This window comes from Callospermophilus lateralis, chromosome 9 (genome assembly GCF_048772815.1).
Source record: "Callospermophilus lateralis isolate mCalLat2 chromosome 9, mCalLat2.hap1, whole genome shotgun sequence".
Classification (NCBI taxonomy): domain Eukaryota; kingdom Metazoa; phylum Chordata; class Mammalia; order Rodentia; family Sciuridae; genus Callospermophilus; species Callospermophilus lateralis.
This window is the reverse complement of record NC_135313.1, coordinates 37,919,784-37,938,529: the sequence shown is the minus strand read 5'-3', so window position 1 is coordinate 37,938,529 and position 18,746 is coordinate 37,919,784. Positions and strand designations below refer to the sequence as shown.

Below are 18,746 nucleotides of genomic sequence, written 5' to 3'. Positions count from 1 at the left end.
CTAATTAGCAATTTAAAAAATTTTATGGACCATACTTTAAAAAAAAATTTTAGTTATAGAGAAGCATAATAGCTCTTTTTTTTTTTTTTTAAGTATATGGTGCTGAGGATTGAACCCAGTGCTTTACATGTGCTGGGCAAGTGCTCTACTACTGAGCCACAACCCCAGCCCTGGACCATACTTTTTCATATCATCTCTAAGAAGCTTTGCCTGTCCTAAGATGACCAAGATGTTATTTGTTTTCCTCTAGAAGTCTTACAGTTTATCATTGGACCTATTTGCTGCCCCTGACCAGTGCAGGCAGCTGAACTTAAGATCGCTTGTGTGAATTTGCAGGGACACCAGATAAAACAGACACAATTTACCTTTACATAAGCTTCAGGACAGTTTCCCCCCTCTTGGCCTCAAGCTCCCCAAAAGGGAGAGCAAGAGAAAGTCACAAGAGGCCTGCAAGAGGGACAGCACGTTCAGAAGTGAGCTTTTATCTGGAGGACTCTTATTCTGACAAAGTTGTATCAAAAAAAAAAATGGTGGACAGATGAGTGTAACTTAGCCCTAGGGGCCCGTCCCACAAAGATGACCCCTTGATATCTGAGCCAGACCCCACCCAAGCCATAGTGAATGCAGTGGTTGGTCAGAATCTGAGGCACCAAGACTGGAAGGGTGTGATCCTTCATTGTGGCTCCCTACACCTATTATCCATTTTAACTTAATTTTTGCATATTATGTAAGGTCTATTTTAAGGTTCATTCTAATTTCAGATGGATAGCTAATTGTTCGAGTACCTTTTTAAAAAATCTATCAGTTGATAGGCATTCAGGTTGTTTCCATTTTTGAGATATTAATAATTCTATGAATATTTGTACTCAATTTTTTCATGACCCATATTTTTATTTGTGTTATATATATCCTTGGAGTTTGACTGCTAGGTCAAGGTAACTTTATTTTATCACTTTGAGAAATATTTGCCTAATCCAAGTCACAAAGACTTTTAGACTAGCTTTTTAAATTTAAACTATTTTTTTAGTTTTAGTTATTACATTTGGATCTGTGATTTTGAGTTAATTTTGTGTATGGTATGAGAGAGGGATTCATGCATTATTTTGCCTTTGGATATTCAGTTGTTCTAGAACCATCTGTAGAAAAGACGATTCTTTCTATTGGATAGTCTTGGCTTCCTGTCAAAATCAATTAATCATAGAGGTATGACTGTAGAAAAGACGATTCTTTCTATTGGATAGTCTTGGCTTCCTGTCAAAATCAATTAATCATAGAGGTATGACTTCATTCATGGATTTCCAGTTTTCTTACATTGTCCATTCTTATGCCAGTACCATACAGTATTGATTACTATAGTTTTATAGGAAGTTTAGACATCAAGATGTACAAATATTCTAATTTTGTTTTTTCAGGATTGTTTTGGCTGTTCTGATTCCTTACATTTCCATATCAATTTAGGATCAGCCTTTCCAAGCCAGGTGTGGAAGAGCACACCTGTAATCCCAGTGACTCAAGAGGCTGAGGCAGGAGGATTGCATATTAGAGGCTAGCCTCAGCACCTTGGTGAAGTCCTCAGAAACTTAGCAAACCCTGTCTCAAAATAAAAATAAACGGATGGGGATATAGCTCAGTGATAAAGCACCTCCGAGTTCAGTCCCTGATATCAAAAAAGAAAAGGAAGTTGGAATCATTGAATGTGTAGGTCAATTTGGGGACTATTTTAATCTTATACAATAAGTTACATATTTTATAGATACAAAAAAACACAAGTAATTTTACTTTATTCTTTTAAAAAATTTTATTTGTTTTAATTAGTTATATATGATTTTATATATAATTATATAGTTATATATATATATTTTATATATATATATAATTATATATTTATATATATATAATTATATATATATATATTTTATATATAATTATATAGTTATATATGATTTTAATTAGTTATATATGATTGTAGAATGCATTTATGCACTTTGATATATCATACATAGATGGGATATAATTTCTCATTTTTCCGAGTGTACATGTTGTAGAATCATATTGATCATGTAGTCACATATATACCTACAGTAATAATGTCTGTTTCATTCTACTATCTTTCCTATCCCCATATCCCCACCCCTCCCTTCCCATTACTTCCCTCTACCTAATTTAAGGTAACACTTTTCTTCCCTAATGCCCCCCGCTTTATTGTGAATTAGCATCCACATATTAGAGAAAACATTCGGCTTTTGGTTTTGTGGGATTGGCTTATTTCACTTAGCATGATATTCTCCAACGCCAACCATTTATTGTCAAATGCCCTAATTTCACTCTTCTTTAAAGCTGAATAGTATTCCATTGAGTATATATACCACGTTTTCTTTATCCATTCATCTATTGAGAGACATCTTGATTGGTTCCATAGTCTAGCTATTGTGAGTTGAGCTGCTATAAACTTTGATGTGGCTACGTCACTATAGTATGCTGATTTTAAGTCCCTTGGGTATAAATCAAGAAGTAGCTTAGCTGGATCAAATGGTGGTTCCAGTCCCAATTTCTGAGGAATCTCCATACTGCTTTCCATAGTGGTTGCACCAATTTGCAGTCCTACCAGCAATGTTTGAGGGTGCCTTTTTACCACATCCTCACAAACATTTATTCTTGACTGTATTCTTGATAATGCCATTCTGACAGGAATGAGAAAACTTTGAGTAGTTTTGATTTGCATTTCTCTAATTGCTCAAGATGTTGAAAATTTTTTTATATATTTGTTGATCAGTTGTATTTCTTCTTCTGAGAAGTGTCAGTTCAGTTCCTTAGCCCATTATTGACTGGGTTATTTGGGGGTTTTGGTGTTAAGTATTTTAAGTTCTTTATATATCCTAGAGATTAATGCTTTATTGGAGGTGCATGTGGTAAAGTTTCCCTAATCTGTAGGCTCTCTCCTGACATTATTAAATGTGTCCTTTGCTGAGAAGAAGCTTTTTAGTTTGAATCCATCCCATTTATTGGTTTTTGATTTTAATTCTTGTGCTTTAGGAATCCTGTTAAGGAAATCATCTCCTAGACTGACGTGGTGAATATTTCAGCCTTTTTTTTCCTAATAGCTGCAGGGTCTCTGTTCTAGTGCCTAAGTCTTTGATCCACTTCGAGTTAATTTTTTGTGCAAGGTGAGAAACAGAGGTTTAATTTAATTTGTTAGTTTTGCCAGCACCGTTTGTTTAATAGCCTGTCTTTTCTCCAGTGGATATTTTTGGCACCCTTGTCCAGTATGAGATAACCGTATTTATGTAGGTTTGTCTCTGTGTCCTCTATTCTGTACCATTGGTCTACAAGTCTATTTTGGTGCCAATACTATGCCATTTTTGTTACTATAGCTCTGTAGTATAGTTTAACCTGTTGGTTGTTTAGAACTTTGTTTATTTCCTTATATATGTGAATTCCCCAGATTTCTCTGTTTTATTGATTTCAGTTTTATTCCACTATGGTTGGAGGACATACTTAGCATTATTTTGGTTCTTTTAAATTTATTGAGAGTTGTACGGAGAATGTTTTATAAGCATTTTAAAAAAATGTATATTCTGCTCTTGTTGGAGGATTATTCTCTAGATGTCTTGTTAGGTCTATTTAGTTTATAGTGTTGTACGAGTTTTCTATTTCCTCATTGATCTTTTGTCTAGTTGTTTTATCAGTTATTCAAAGGTGGGATATTGAAATTTCCAATTATGCTTAAATAAATTATTTCTCCTTTCAACTCTGTCATTTTGGGCTTCATATATTTTTGGACTCTGTTGTTAAATGAATATATTTATAAATATTCTGGATGAGGGCTGGGGATGTGGCTCAAGCGGTAGCGCACTCACCTGGCATTCGGGCAGCCCGGGTTGGATCCTCAGCACCACATACATAACAGGGATGTTGTGTCCGCCGATAAATAAAAAATAAATATTAAAATTAATTCTCATTCTCTCTCTCTCTCTCTCTCTCTCTCTCTCTCTCTCTCTCTCTCTCTCCCCTCCCTTTAAAAAATAAAAAATATTCTGGATGAGAGTATTTTAATATACTCATTTATCTCACCAATTTTCAATCTTAATGTCTAATACTAGCGTAGTCATTTCATTTTTTTTAGATTATTTTTTACATGGTATGTACTTTCCACTGAGCTACATGCCCAGCTCTTTATTTCTGCCTTTTCAGTATGAATGGTTTTTATTACTTTTTCTTGCTTTATTGCAACAGCTATGGCCTCCTTATAATGCTGAATAGAAATGGTGAGAGTAGATATCCGTGTCTTTTTCCCAGTCTTGGCAGGGGAGGTGGCAATTAATCTTTCACTATTAAGAATGATATCAACTGTAGGATTTTTGTAGGTATGTTTTAATCAGGTAGAAGTGATTGTTTCACTTCTAGTTTGTTAATATATAAATCATGTATAAGTGTTGAATTTTTTTTGAAATGCTTATTCTTTATTGAGATGGTCGAATAGTTTTTCTTCTGTAATTTATTGATGTGGTAGATGATACTAATTGATGGTGAATATTCAACTAACTTTACCAGGATAACCACTTAGGTCTTATATCCTTTTTTGAATATTGCTGGATTCATTTTACTAATATTTCATTGAGGATTTCTGCATCTACATTTATAAGCTCAAATTAATCTTTAAGCAAATACTAAGTACCAGGAGGACTTTCACTTATAGTAAAGGTAAGCTGTATCATGCGGGGTAACCCTCCTAGTGATGACAACTGGTAAAGCAGAAAGAATTAAAAAGAAAATAAAAACACAAGCTGTTTAGAACACCATAGAGCTATCAGACTGACTTGTCAAATCTCCACACTTAGACTCAGAGGAACATTTGCACGAGCTACTTGAACATTTGCACAAGTTAGAACTGTCATTTTAGAAATAAGATTATATTTATGGATATGGCATAAATAGCTTCTTTTCTCCTCTTATTTTTCAAAGGCAGACATAAATGCATTAAACCAAAATCTGCAGGCATTAGTAGAAGAAAATAAGAACCTGGCAGATCAAATAGCTTCTCTGGAACTTCAGCGAGCCACTTCTGAATACCATGGGGTGGGTATGAAAAGGTCAGTCTGAGTTAGAAAATAATGACTAATGAGTTTTTTAAAAATCCAAAGTCAGGAGATAGGTTTTCTCTGGTGTGTGTGTGTGTGTGTGTGTGTGTGTGTGTATGTGTGTGCATGTATTAGTAATTATCATAAATCCTGAATAATGGGATAAATACGGCAGACATATCTGCAGTTTTCAAACAATAGAAGATTTAAGAAAGCAAGAATTTAAGATAGTTACTAAATGACCGCCTACACAGATGATGTATAATCTAAAAAGCACAACTATAGCTGATGTTTCAAAATATTTTCTCTCCCATAAATTGAGGAAGAAACTTGTGTTTTCCCCTGTCAGTTTCTTCCATTATGTAATCAGTAATATATCTGTTTTCTAGAAGATATTTGATGATGTTAGTTCATTATAAATAAATGGTAAAGTTCTTAAAACATCTCTAAGTGGGGGGAATTAAAGAGATGATCATTCTGTTAACAAGTTAATAATTTTTCTTATAATAATTTTTGTGTTTTTGAATACTTGAAAAGGAATTAGTTGTTATTTTTATAACATGTAAATCATTTTTGAAAATTTTCATATAAAGTCCTGATATGAGTCTCCTATATGAACTAAATTTTAAACCTGTCATAAACTGCTGATTACTTCAACTAAGAAGAATTTATATAAACTAAGTAAATTATCTTACATTTTCATGGATTTTAAGCCTAGGTTTCAATTTTGGGCTGTGATCTTTAACCTTCAATGCAGAGAGGGTTAGAATAATTACCACATTGATAGAAACTAACCTCTTTATGTATCTACTTTCAATCTCTTCTAATAAAAGAACAGAAGTTATCCATCCACGTTTATACTCCTTTCTTCTAGCATAATGCCTAATGCATATTAGGAAACATTGATCAAATAAAGTGCCGAGTCAGTCGCATATCTGGCCAGGCTGCAAGGATTGTCATCTTGAGTGCTAATTATCCATCATGAGCCCTTACATGTAGTATAACATGAATAAATATTATTCTCTCTCCTTTTTCTTTCACATATTCTGATATTAGGTTTATTTTTGCCACTTCAGCCTTCAGTGATAATGCAATTTAAGTCCATTACCACAGGCAGTTAAGCAGGCAACTACAGTAAGAAAAAATCCAAATGTAGTAGGAAAGTTACTATTCCTAACTCAAGTTGAATGATTGTTCCCTACTTCTCTTTTGCATTTTAACGACACATTGTTAAATAGTAGCACCAAATAGAAATACAGTTCCCTATGCAATATAACTTTAATGATTTGAAATTCAACTGTATCAAAGTTGGTTCAATCTGCTGCTGAGGCCTATGTCATATTTTCACTAAAATTCTTGCTTAAATTCTGCTTATAAATTTACTTCATATGCCAATATCTCATTCATTTTATATATTCTTTCAACAGTGTCTGCTAACTTTTTTATAGTTTAAAAAATTATTTTAGGGCTGGGATGGCTCCGTGGTAGAACACCTGCCTAGCATGCATAAGGTTTTGGATTTGATCCTCAAGACCACAAAAAGAAAAAAAAAAAAAAAATATATATATATATATATATATATATACACACACACACACACACACACACACACACATACATACATACATACATATTTTTAGAAAGTGTTTTGTGACTTACTCTTTGTGTTAGCTTTCTATCACCAAGACAGAATACTTGAGATAATCAACTTAAAGGAGAAAAAAATTATTTTGGATCACCATTTTAGAGATTTTAGTCCATGGTTAGTTGGCTTATTGCTTTGGGTCTGTGGCAAGGCAGTACATATGGCAGAAGAGTTGCTTACGTCTTCATGGCTGGAAAGCAAAAAGAGACAGGAAGGGCCAGGTTCCCAGTAGCCCCTTCATTGGGCACACTCCCAGTGACCTAACTTTCCTCCACTAGCTCCTACCTCCTAAAGGTTCCACCACTTCCCATTAATGCCACTAGCTGGTGACCAAGCCTTCAACACATGGGCCTTTGGGGAGCATTCCAGATCATCCAAACCATAGCACTGTGGATCCATGACAACCTACCTTTCATATCTTAAGATAATTCTTCTGTGGTTGTTCCTGCAATATCCTTGTGTTTCTGAATTGAAAGATATAATCTAAACATTGACATTTTTCTTTGTACAACTCAGAATCCAAGGCGTTCACTCATTTAAGTAGTTTCTAATTTCCAGTCTCTGATTGATTAAAGTACAGGGCCTATTTAATAATCTGTAAACAATAAGTAAGTGCCTTAGCAACTGGTAACAATTCTCTTTGTCATGATTTTAAATAAGTGACCCTGTGTCAAATGTTGTTACATTTTGACTTTATTTAGTCTTTACTTATTATGTTGGCATTCTCTTTGGTGGCAAAAAGGGGAAATAATTATCTTTAAAATGTATTTAAATATTAATAGAATTTCTCTATTCCTTTGCATAAAAGGGAATTTTATTGAGGGGAAAAAAGTGCCATGTTTAAAAACTTCCTGGACCCCTATTACAGAAGACCAAGATCATCTATCTTATTAAAACAAAACAACCCCCCCCCAAAAAAACTTTCCACATTCCAAGAAGATAAATGAAGTTATTTTTGAATGTTTTATATTTGTTATAGCAATCATATTTTAGGTTGGATCTAGTTCTTATTTTTTAATATGCTGTATACTTTATAGCACATTGGGAAAACTTAATTTATAGAACTTGAAACTGACTTTTAAATAATTAAGTTTTTTTGTTGTAGTTTTATTTTTGTAACATATTGACCTCATAACTTATTTGTGACTGAAGAGTTGGTCAAAATATAATCCTAAATTATGTTTCATTTATGGAATGATTTTTGGATCATAGTTTCCAAAATAGAAAAAGGGACTGTATATCTTCCACAAACAGAATGTTAGTTAATTACTAGCTAATTTTTATGATATTATTAATAACACACTTCATTTCCCTTAGGTTATTTTAAAATTTTTTTTAGTTGTAAATAAACACAATGTCTTTATTTATTTATTTGTATGTGGTGCTCAAGATCGAACCCAGTGCCTCACACATGCCAGGCCAATGCTCTATCATTGAGCCACAACCCCAGTCCATCCCTTAGATATTTTGAAACCAATATTTTAGTTGTCTAATTGCTTTTAGAAAAATACTTTCTTTTAGTGGGAGAAACACATAGATTTTTTTTTAATCTTTGAAAAGAAATTATAGCAAGCCATAGTGGCATACACCTGTAATCCCAGCAAGTGAGGAGGCTGAAGCAGGAGGATTACAAATCCTAGGGTAGTCTGGGCAACTTAGTGAGATCCTGTCTCAAAATAAAAAATTAAAGGGGCTGGGAATGTAACTTAGTGGTAGAGTACCCTGGTGGTAGAGTACCTGCAACCACTGATATGACCACACCATATCTGGCTTGGATCAAAGCTAAGAAATAACTAACATAGCAAAATAGCAACAACAGCAATGTACAAAGAACAATAAACTCTGGGACTCTTAAGGCTCTATACTTTAATCAGCAAGTCTCCTTATGTGTTGCTTGTTAGCACTGAGACCAGTTATCTAGGGAGAGACTAGAAGGCAGCAATAACAAATAAATATGAATCTTGATCTTAATACTATGGAAGTAGTAAGGGTACTAGTGCTTTTTTTTCCCCAAAAGAAAATGCTTATTCCTTTCTATGCCAAGAGGTACTGATACCTGTGTTTGCATTATCAGCTTGCTGAGCAAAAGGTGGAAAATGTCTTGGGAAAAATTACTGAGAGTAAAAATAAACTGGCCTATGAAAAGGGAAAACTCCAGGTATGAGATTTATTTTCATATTTTATATGATTTTTAAAGATACTAATTGTAAAACTAAATATTGCTGGATTTTTAGAAGACCTATCCTATTGTTTACTAATCGTGTAGTCTTTGAATCTCCCTGTTTGTGGCTTCCTTAATATCCAGATGACTTCTGTTCATATTCAATTCACATAATACTGAAGCCTAATGTAGTGACAATCTTTACAAATTTTGTGATGATTTGAAGACTTACTGTAGTTATTTTATGCCTCGTCACTCACTGAAAATATAGAGGTCCTATGTATTCTTTTTTTTCTTGAATTTTTATAAAACATCTAAAAAGAAATAATTCTGACAATTGGGCCTCAGAAACAATAGAATAGACTTAAGTGAAAGTGATGTTACTGTTCTGTTTCTGATTGTGCATTTTACCCCCATGGCATTTACCTATTGAGGAACAGCTTTGCACATTTTAGAGCCGTGGCGGTTCAACACAGCAGGGTATTGGCACAGGGTGCTTTCTGATTGGTGGGTAATGATCATGAGGGTCAGCAGGGCTCACCATTGGGCGGCTCTTCCTGCCGCTGTCTCGGGGCATGGGGAAGTTAGTACTGGAAGAGAAGCGTGGCTGGTGCCATCTTTGGAGCAAAAGCTTGCTACAGATGTGACTAAGCCTGTCTTTAGCCCACTGCAGTGGAAACACTAATGTCTACATCAGTGGTTCTAAGCCTAGTACACATCATCATCACCTAGGGAGAGTTTAAGATATCTGAGCTCTGGGACACGCATCATGTTTGCCACTTTTTTAAAATGCATCCTAGGGGAAAAAAAATACATTAATGGATTGATAGGGAGAATGATAGATGGATAGATATGTGATAAGTAAAAACAAAAAATAATGGTTGAATTTGGTTGGTAGACCCTAAAGCATGCTCTTACATTTCTGTATGTTCAGTTTTTTCTTAGTAAAATGTAAGAAAGAAAAATCCCCATGTCTAGAATTCCAACCCAGAGCAACTAAGACAGAATTTTAGGGGCTAGTCTAAACTCTGATACTTTTTAAAGCTCCCCAGATGCTGATAAGATGAATTCTTCTAAATATCTCATGTACTCATATCCAAAAGATTATCTAAATTAGTGGTCATATAGTATCTTAAGATTTACTGGATTGTGTCAAATTTCTCCTAAAAGTAGTTATGCCAGTTTTAAAAGCAGTGTATATACAGATATATTAAACAGGTGCATTAGAGTTACATATGTTAACATGGATGAATCTCATACTATATACTATTTAGAGATACATATATAGTAAGATTTTTAAACTGAGAATGATGAATACCAAATCCAAATCCAGCATTGTAATTAACTCTAGGATGAGGGGGAGATTGGGTTAGAATGGGTGCTACAGGATTGGTGTTTTGTGTGTGTGTGTGTGTGTGTGTGTGTGTGTGTGTGTGTGTGTGTGTCAGGGGAGATATTAGGATCAAACCTAGGGCCTGAAGTCAGGCAAGTGTTCTACCACTGAGCTACACACCCAGTCCAGAGGTTTCAATTGATCTGGTAATATTTTATTTTAATTTGAATGGTGGGTAGATGGGATATTATCATATATGTCTGAAAGGGTTCCAACACTTTATAAAATCATTTTTAAACGTGCCAGTTTGAGTCACTTAGCCTTGCAATAATCTGCCATTGGTTGCATCACTTACATCAACACCTGGATTCAAACATGTTAGCAGACTGGCCCTTGTAAGCAACTGCAATTGTGAACTTAATTTACAGATTACATAAGGGTTTGTTTTATGTTTTAGTAAACTTTTTCTTGAATTATAATATACTGAAAAGAACATGGGACACAGGCTGATGAACTTTTTACAAATTAAAATTAGCACTCAGATCAAGAAACGGCACATTCCCAACATCCAGAACCTTCTTCCAATAACTATCCCCAACATGGGTAATTACCATCCTGACTTCCAACACCTCATATTAATTTTACCTATACTTTCACTTCACATAATCACACAATACATACTTTTTAATGTCCTGCTTCTTTAACCCAACATTTCAGTAGTGAGTTTTATTATTCATATTTGTTGTGCTGGTTCTTTGTTTTGCATTGCTGCATGCATGTTGTACCATTATATGAGTATTAGATAAAGGCCTTAAAAGAAAAAAAAATATGCTATACTGAAATTATCAGTTCTTAAGTCTATTTTCATACATTTATTAAAATGCATAACTTTGACCATTCCTGTTGTTTTAATGTATTATGTCCCGGCATTCCACATATAGGGCCCTGTATAAAAACTACATATAGAATGACGGGACATATGGGTTAATGCTGAAGCTCATTTCAAACTATAAATAAGCTAAGGTTATTGGTATGTCCTACTGTATTTCAAGTTTACAGTATATATTGAAAGAAAAATACCTAGGAATTTTAATTGTATTATTTTAGAATATTTGCATTATAAACAGACCAAAGAAGAGTTCTTTTCCATTTCTTTTTTTTCTATTTTTTTTTAGTTTTATTGATTTTATTTTTTTAAATACACAATAGTGGGATGCATTACAATTCTTATTACACATATAGAGTACAATTTTTCATATATTTGAATATAGAATATGTTCACGCCAATTCATGCCTTTATACATGTACTTTTTTGCATTACAATTCTTATTATACAAATATATCACAATTTTTCATGTCTCTGTTTATATATAAAGTATGTTGACACCCAATTTGATTCTTCATACATGTACTTTGGATAATGTCACATTCCACCATTCTTGCTGATCCCCTGCCCCCTCCCTTCCCTTCCCACCCCTCTTCCCTATCTAGAATTCATCTAATCCTTCCATGCTCCCCCTCCCTACTCCACAATGAGTCAGCCTCCTTATATCAGAGAAAACATTCAGCATTTGTTTTTTGGGGATTGGCTAACTTCACTTAGCATTATCTTCTCCAACACCATCCAGTTAGTGCAAATGCCATGATTTTATTCTCTTTTATTGCTGAGTAAAATTCCATTGTGTATATATACCACATTTTTTTTATCCATTCATCCACTGAAGGGCATCTAGTTTAGCTCCACAATTTAGCTATTGTGAATTGTACTGCTATAAACATTGATGTGGCTGTGTCCCTGTAGTATGCTGATTTTAAGTCCTTTGGGTATAGTCTGAGAAGAGGGATAGCTGGGTCAAATGGTAGTTCCATTCCCAATTTTCCAAGGAATCTCCATACTGCTTTCCATATTGGCTGTACCAATTTGCAGTCCTACCAGCAATATATGAGTGTACCTTTTCCCCCACATCCTCGCCAACACTTATTGTTGTTTGTCTTCATAATAGCTGCCATTATGACTGGAGTGAGATGATATCTTAGAGTAGTTTTGACTTGCATTTTTCTGATTGCTAGAGATGATGAGCACTTTTTCATATATTTGTTGATTGATTGTATATCCTCTTCTGAGAAATGTCTGTTCAGGTCCTTGGCCCATTTATTGATCAGGTTATTTATTCTTTTGGTGTTTATTTTTTTGATTTCTTTATATACCCTATTAGTTCTTCTTTAAAGGTCTTGTAGAATTTGGCTGTGTATCTATCCAGTCCTGGGCTTTTCTTGGTTGATAGGTTTCTGATGGCATCTTCTATTTCATCACTTGATTGGTCTCTCTAAATTGTGTATATCATCCTGACATCAGATACAGCACTAATATCTAGGGTATATAAAGAACTATCTGATGTGTGAGGGGTAAAAATTTGCTTCCAGGATGTGGGCTCTCTCTTTACCTCACAGATTGTTTTTTTTTTTTTTACTGAGAAGAAACTTTTTAGTTTGGTTCCATCCCATTTATTTATTCTTGGTTTTAATTCTTAAGCTATAGGAATCATATTAAGGAAGTTGATGCCTAATCCCACATGATGAAAATTAGGGCCTACTTTTTTTTCTATTAGATGCAGAGTTTCTGGTTTAATTCCTAGGTCCTTTTTTTTTTTTTTTAACTTCTTCAAAATCCTTCTACAATGATTTTATTATAAATATGTTCTTTTGGAATAAACAAATATTGCATTCAAGACTATCTGCCAACTTGCTCTAAGGTAATAAAAGAGAAAAAATGGAACCAGGAACCATCTAGAAGTAGAGACAAATAGCAAAGACACCTGCATATCGTGCTAAGCGCCTTTCTCCCAAGAAGGAACAGAAGGTCTAGAGGGAATATCACATTTCTCATTAGCCTATTTGATTAAAATAAGCTTTGAGTTTGGTAATTTGCACTTGTTCTGTAAACTGAACTGCTCCTTGCCTCAGTCCTAAGAAGCAGAATGGGAAGACAGCCAGTCTTCAGATCCCGAGCATCAACAACAACAAAAAAATCTTGATTGTGTGTTTGTAACTCTTTGTTCAAGACAAAAGTGTTCCCTATTTGCCAGGAGTAATGTGCCGCAGTCTCTGGCTGGGCACAAATCACCAGTCTCCACACAGCTTGTAGATTCAAACAGCAATTCTTTATTCCCGAACTCACACCGGCCGTCTACAAACACGCTCTGGGGGAATCCACGTTCTCTGCCCAAATCCACTTCTCCCAAATCCACTACTCTGCCCAAATCCACTCCGCATGGGCTTCTGTCTCCCAAAATATACAGTCTGACCCTAAGCACTCAAGAGGAACTCAGCAGCAGGATACGCCCTATTCTAAAGGGGGAACACCCTAATCTCCTATTATGCTAAACTGCCCTATTCTAAAGGGGGAACACCCTAATCTCCTATTATGCTAAACCGCCCTATTCTAAAGGGGGAACACCCTAAACACGGATCCTGCCCTGGTCCTTGAGCAAGGTCACCTTTCAGAAGTCCTTCCACTAGACAGCATGGGAGTAAGCTGGCAAGGAATTTGTCATACCTACTTGGCTGATGGCTCCCAGCATCTCCCCCCTTCTGATTAATTAGGTCTATGCACCAGTGGGGGGGTGAGGTTCTTTGCCTCACCTCTGTTGGCCCCCAAATTTGGCCTTGGTGCCAGTGGGGGAGTGAGGTTAATGTGGCTTAAGGACCGCGACTGGTAGGTTGTCCAATTCAACATATGGTTCTTACCCGTCATCAGAAAACTGACCTTTAGGCAACTGACCTTTAGGCGTCAGCCTCCTGTCTTAGGTTGATACCACTGCAATTGGATCATACCCGTCACTGACTGCCGGTCCAGCATATAGCCATTGGCCCCCAAATTTAGACCATCACTAGCAGAAGGGAGGAGGATACAGAAATGCCACGACACCAAGCCAATTGACAGTTCCTTTGGAAAAATTGCATCATTGGTGACACCATCAGCAAAGATCACTGGTGACACCATCAGCAAAGATATGCCAGCATTACCACAATTTGCTGCACTAAACGTAGTTACATAGTCCAGGCAAGTTCTGTAAGCAGTTCAAAGGGGAGGAATCTATCAATCTGTCCGTCTCTTCCCAAAGTCCGTTTCCTCCCAAAGTAAGTTGACTCCTTGATTGAGCATACTTGTTGAGTTATATTCATTGGGATGAAGATAGGAATTCTGGCAATGATGCTAAAAAGACATTAACCTGAAAAGAATTATTAAATATAATGAAAAGGAAAGGTGAAAGTAAACAAACAGATCTGTTAACCTACTTAAAAAACAATCCTTAACAGCTGTTTACCTGATTTAAATTAGTAAACAAGCAGATCTGTTAACCACCTTTAAAAAGAATCCTTAACAGCTGTTTACTTAATTTAAATTAAGCCATTTAAATCACGTGAATAAAAAATAAATAATTCGGATCCATTTTTTCATGAGCACTCCTCATATATGAAATATGGACACACAGACATACAACACAAAACACAAATGTGCAAACAAACGTACAACACATAAGATAATAATAAAAGCCTTGTAGCTTTACCTAGGTGAAATCTCCATTGCAATGTTTAAAAACTCTATAGTCAAAAAATAAAACTGATCAGAAAAACAATAACCTAGGTTTGTATGAGCTCAAAAAATAAAAATAGAACCTTATGATGTGGAAAATGCAATAATAAAATAGATATTGAAAAAAGCATCTGGTTAATCACTGTTGCAGATGTAAGAATGGCCAAGCTGGAGTTCTGGATATCAGCTGTTATGGATTTGAGTCAAATCATCTTCTTTTCGATCTGTAGAAATTGTTTTAGTTAGTCTTTCTGGAATCCAAATCGGCTGCTGTTCTCCCTGTGGAAACACGCAAACAGAGCCCCGACTCCAGACAATCACTGGGTCTGGACCTTTCCATTGTCCTGTTAGAATATCTTTCCAAAGAACTTTAGGCTTATGCACATTTTTTGGATGCATATGCCTTTCCGCAGCACTAAGTCCTGATGAATCCAAATTTAAAAAGTTTAGAGTAAAAAGCGTTATTTTAAGTTTATCTTTGGGGGATATATACCCCTTTCCAATTCCCTCTTTTTGCTTTAATAAGTACGTTTTAATAGTTTGATGAGCTCTTTCAACTATGCCTTGTCCCTGTGGATTGTATGGGATTCCTGTTATATGAGTAATACCAAATGATGAGCAAAATTGTTTAAAAGAGGTAGAGGTATAGCCAGGACCGTTATCAGTTTTTAACTGTTTAGGAACGCCCACAGTGGCAAAATTTTGTAAGCAGTGAGCTATAACATCTTTAGTTTTTTCTCCGGCATGAAGGGAGCCCATCAAAAATCCGGAAGAAGTATCAACTGTAACATGTAAATATTTTAATTTTCCAAATTCTGGCAAGTGTGTGACGTCCATCTGCCAAATATGGTTAGGTATCAGTCCTCTAGGATTGACTCCAAGATTAACTTGTGGTAAAAAGGTCACACAATTTTGACATTGTTTTATTATATGTCTGGCTTGTTCCTTAGTTATTTTAAAACGCTTTTGTAAAGTATTAGCATTAACATGGAATTTTTTATGAAAATTCGTAGCTTCTTCTAGTGTAGAGAAAATATGTATGTCATGTGTAGTTTTATCTGCTAAATCATTGCCCAAACTAAGGGCTCCAGGCAATCCTGTATGTGCTCTAATATGTCCTATAAAGAATGGATCTTTTCTGTCCCAGATTAGTGGAAAACAAAGAGAAAACAGTAGGAGAAGGGGAAATCCTACCAGCATCTTCAAGAGATACTATAGCATTAACTACATACTGACTATCAGAAAATAAATTAAATACAGAATCTTTAAACATTAAAAAGGCTTGTAATACTGCATTAAGCTCTACCTTTTGAGCTGATTGTTTGGGTACTAAAAATGTAAAAGTTTGATCAGGGGTAACTACTGCTGCTGTACCATTATTTGACCCATCAGTGAATATATTTGGAGCATTCATGATAGGGGTTTTTCTTGTCATTTTTGGAAAAACTATAGGATGCTTAGACCAAAAAGACAACAAAGGATTAGATGGTAAGTGATTATCAAATGAAACATTAGATCTACACATGATTATTGCCCAAGTATTTAACTCATTAGCTAACTCATCAATTTGATCCATAGTGTATGGAGTAATAATTTTATTGGGAGAAATTCCAAACACTCCCTTTGCTGCTTTTATTCCTTTGAGTATTAATTGTCCTACAGCCTCAGGATACCTAGTAAGAATAGTGTTAGGAGAATAAGATAAATGTATCCACAATAATGGACCTTCTTGCCAAAATACTCCTGTAGGAATATTTTTTGTTGGTAGTACAATAAATAATAAAGGCAAACTTATATCAATTCTATCCAAATGTATATTTTCCATATATGTTTCAATAATTTTCAATGCCTTTCTTGCTTCAGGCGTTAACATGCGGGGTGAGTTTGGATCTGATGGACCTTTTAGAATATCAAATAAAGGTCCCAACTCTCCTGTTGGTATGCCTAGATAAGGCCTTATCCAATTTATGTCTCCCAATAACTTTTGAATGTCGTTAAGTGACTTGACTTGATCTACTCGTATTTGAATTTTTGGTGGACGGACCATGGTTGAGGATAATAGAACTCCTAAATAATTAATTGGAAAATTTAATTGTACTTTATCTATTGCTATCTCTAGATTATAATTTTTTAATAAGTTTGTAAGTGTGGCATAACATTCCAGCAATATGTTTTTATCTTTATGTGCCAATAATACATCATCCATATAGTGAAATATTTGTAGTTCAGGATTTTGATTTCTAAGTGGCTGGATTGCTTTATTAACATATATTTGACACATAGTTGGACTGTTAGCCATCCCTTGAGGGAGTACTTTCCATTCATATCTCTGATCAGGACCTTCATGATTTAATGCAGGGATAGTAAATGCAAAACGTGGACTATCCTCGGGATGAATTGGAATTGAAAAAAAAACAATCTTTAATATCTATGGCTAAAACATGCCAGGTTTTTGGCAAAGCAGACAATTGAGGAATCCCTGATTGAGCAGGTCCCATAATAACCATTTCATTATTAATGGCTCTTAAATCTTGCAATAATCTCCATTTACCAGATTTCTTTTTAATGACAAAAATGGGAGTATTATGGGGAGATATGGAAGGTTGTATATGTCCTTCCGCTAATTGTTGTTTGACCAGATCATGGGCTACTTGTATCTTTTCTTTAGTCAGGGGCCACTGAGGAACCCACACTGGTCTTTCTGATTTCCAAGTAATTTTTATTGTCTCAGTGGCCCTTTCTGAAAATCCAACCCATGTCTGTCTGTTCCTTGATCTATTTGAATTGGTGCTGCTATACCTTGTCCTTGTTTTCCTAATCTTTTTTCTTTCCTAAAACCTTGTCTAGCCCTAGTAGTGGGCGCATTAGGATTGATGTTATTTGTTAACGTCAAACCTAATTGATCTAGGACATCTCGTCCCCATAAATTTATAGGAAGATGATCCAATACATAGGGCTGTATAGTTCCCTCACATCCTTCAGGATCCTTCCAATCTAATATCATTGCACTTCTATGGGGATTAGTCGCCACTCCTAGGCCTTGAAGCGTTTGAGTGGCTTGTTGTAATGGCCAGTGTTTTGGCCATTCCTTACTAGATATGATGCTAAGGTCTGCACCTGTGTCCAGTAGCCCATTAAAGTCGTGTCCTTGAATATTTAGTTTTAACATTGGGCGAGAATCTAAATTTAAAGACAACATAGCCCAATCTACACCTGTGGAGCCTAATCCCCTGGAACCTCTTTTTACACTATGACTAGGAAATTTATTATGTAGGCTGGGTATTATTAACAACTGTGCTATTCTATCTCCAGGTGAAATTACTGATATACCTCTTGGAGAACTAGCTATAATTTTTATTTCACCTACATAATCGGGATCAATTACCCCGGGACTTATCATAAGTCCTTTTAATGTAGATGAACTACGTCCCAATAATAAGCCTACTGTCCCTTGGGGAAGAGGTCCTTTTATTCCTGTGGGAATGATTTGAACTCCCATCTCTGGAGTTAGTACTGCTCTGGCAGAGGCGCAGATGTCCAACCCTGCGCTCCCTCGGGTTTGTCTGATGAGGGATTTAATGGACAATGTGTCCTGGGCACTACTCTGATGGTGTTGCTGGGTTCCTCCACTGCCCCGTATATTTGTGGTTGTGGGCCCCGGAGCATTGGGCCCGGCTGTCCGTTTTTTGGCAATGGAGCCTGATGCCTTTCTCCACGATATCGTGGGTAAATACCTGGTCCTTGTCCGTTTTTTGATAAGGGAGTACCCTCTATGGTAGTTTGAGAACGGCATTCATTAGCCCAATGTCTCCCTCTACGGCATCGTGGGCAAATACCCGGTATTCTATTTCTTTGATACCTAGTTTTGTTAAATTCTCCTCCTATGGGGCAACTCCTTTTAAAATATCCTGTTTGTTCACAATCATAGCATG

General features: G+C 35.6%; 1 protein-coding gene across 1 annotated transcript in view; it reads left to right on the top strand.

Annotated features, from left to right (window-relative positions):
- Nucleotides 1-18,746, top strand: part of Ccdc150 (coiled-coil domain containing 150) — a 107,231-nt gene that overhangs the window by 47,697 nt on the left and 40,788 nt on the right. Inside the window, exons 13-14 of the mRNA XM_076866119.2 lie at nt 4,963-5,076; nt 8,798-8,881. Coding sequence (XP_076722234.2) covers nt 4,963-5,076; nt 8,798-8,881 — 198 coding nt within the window. The remainder of the gene's footprint in view (nt 1-4,962; nt 5,077-8,797; nt 8,882-18,746) is intronic.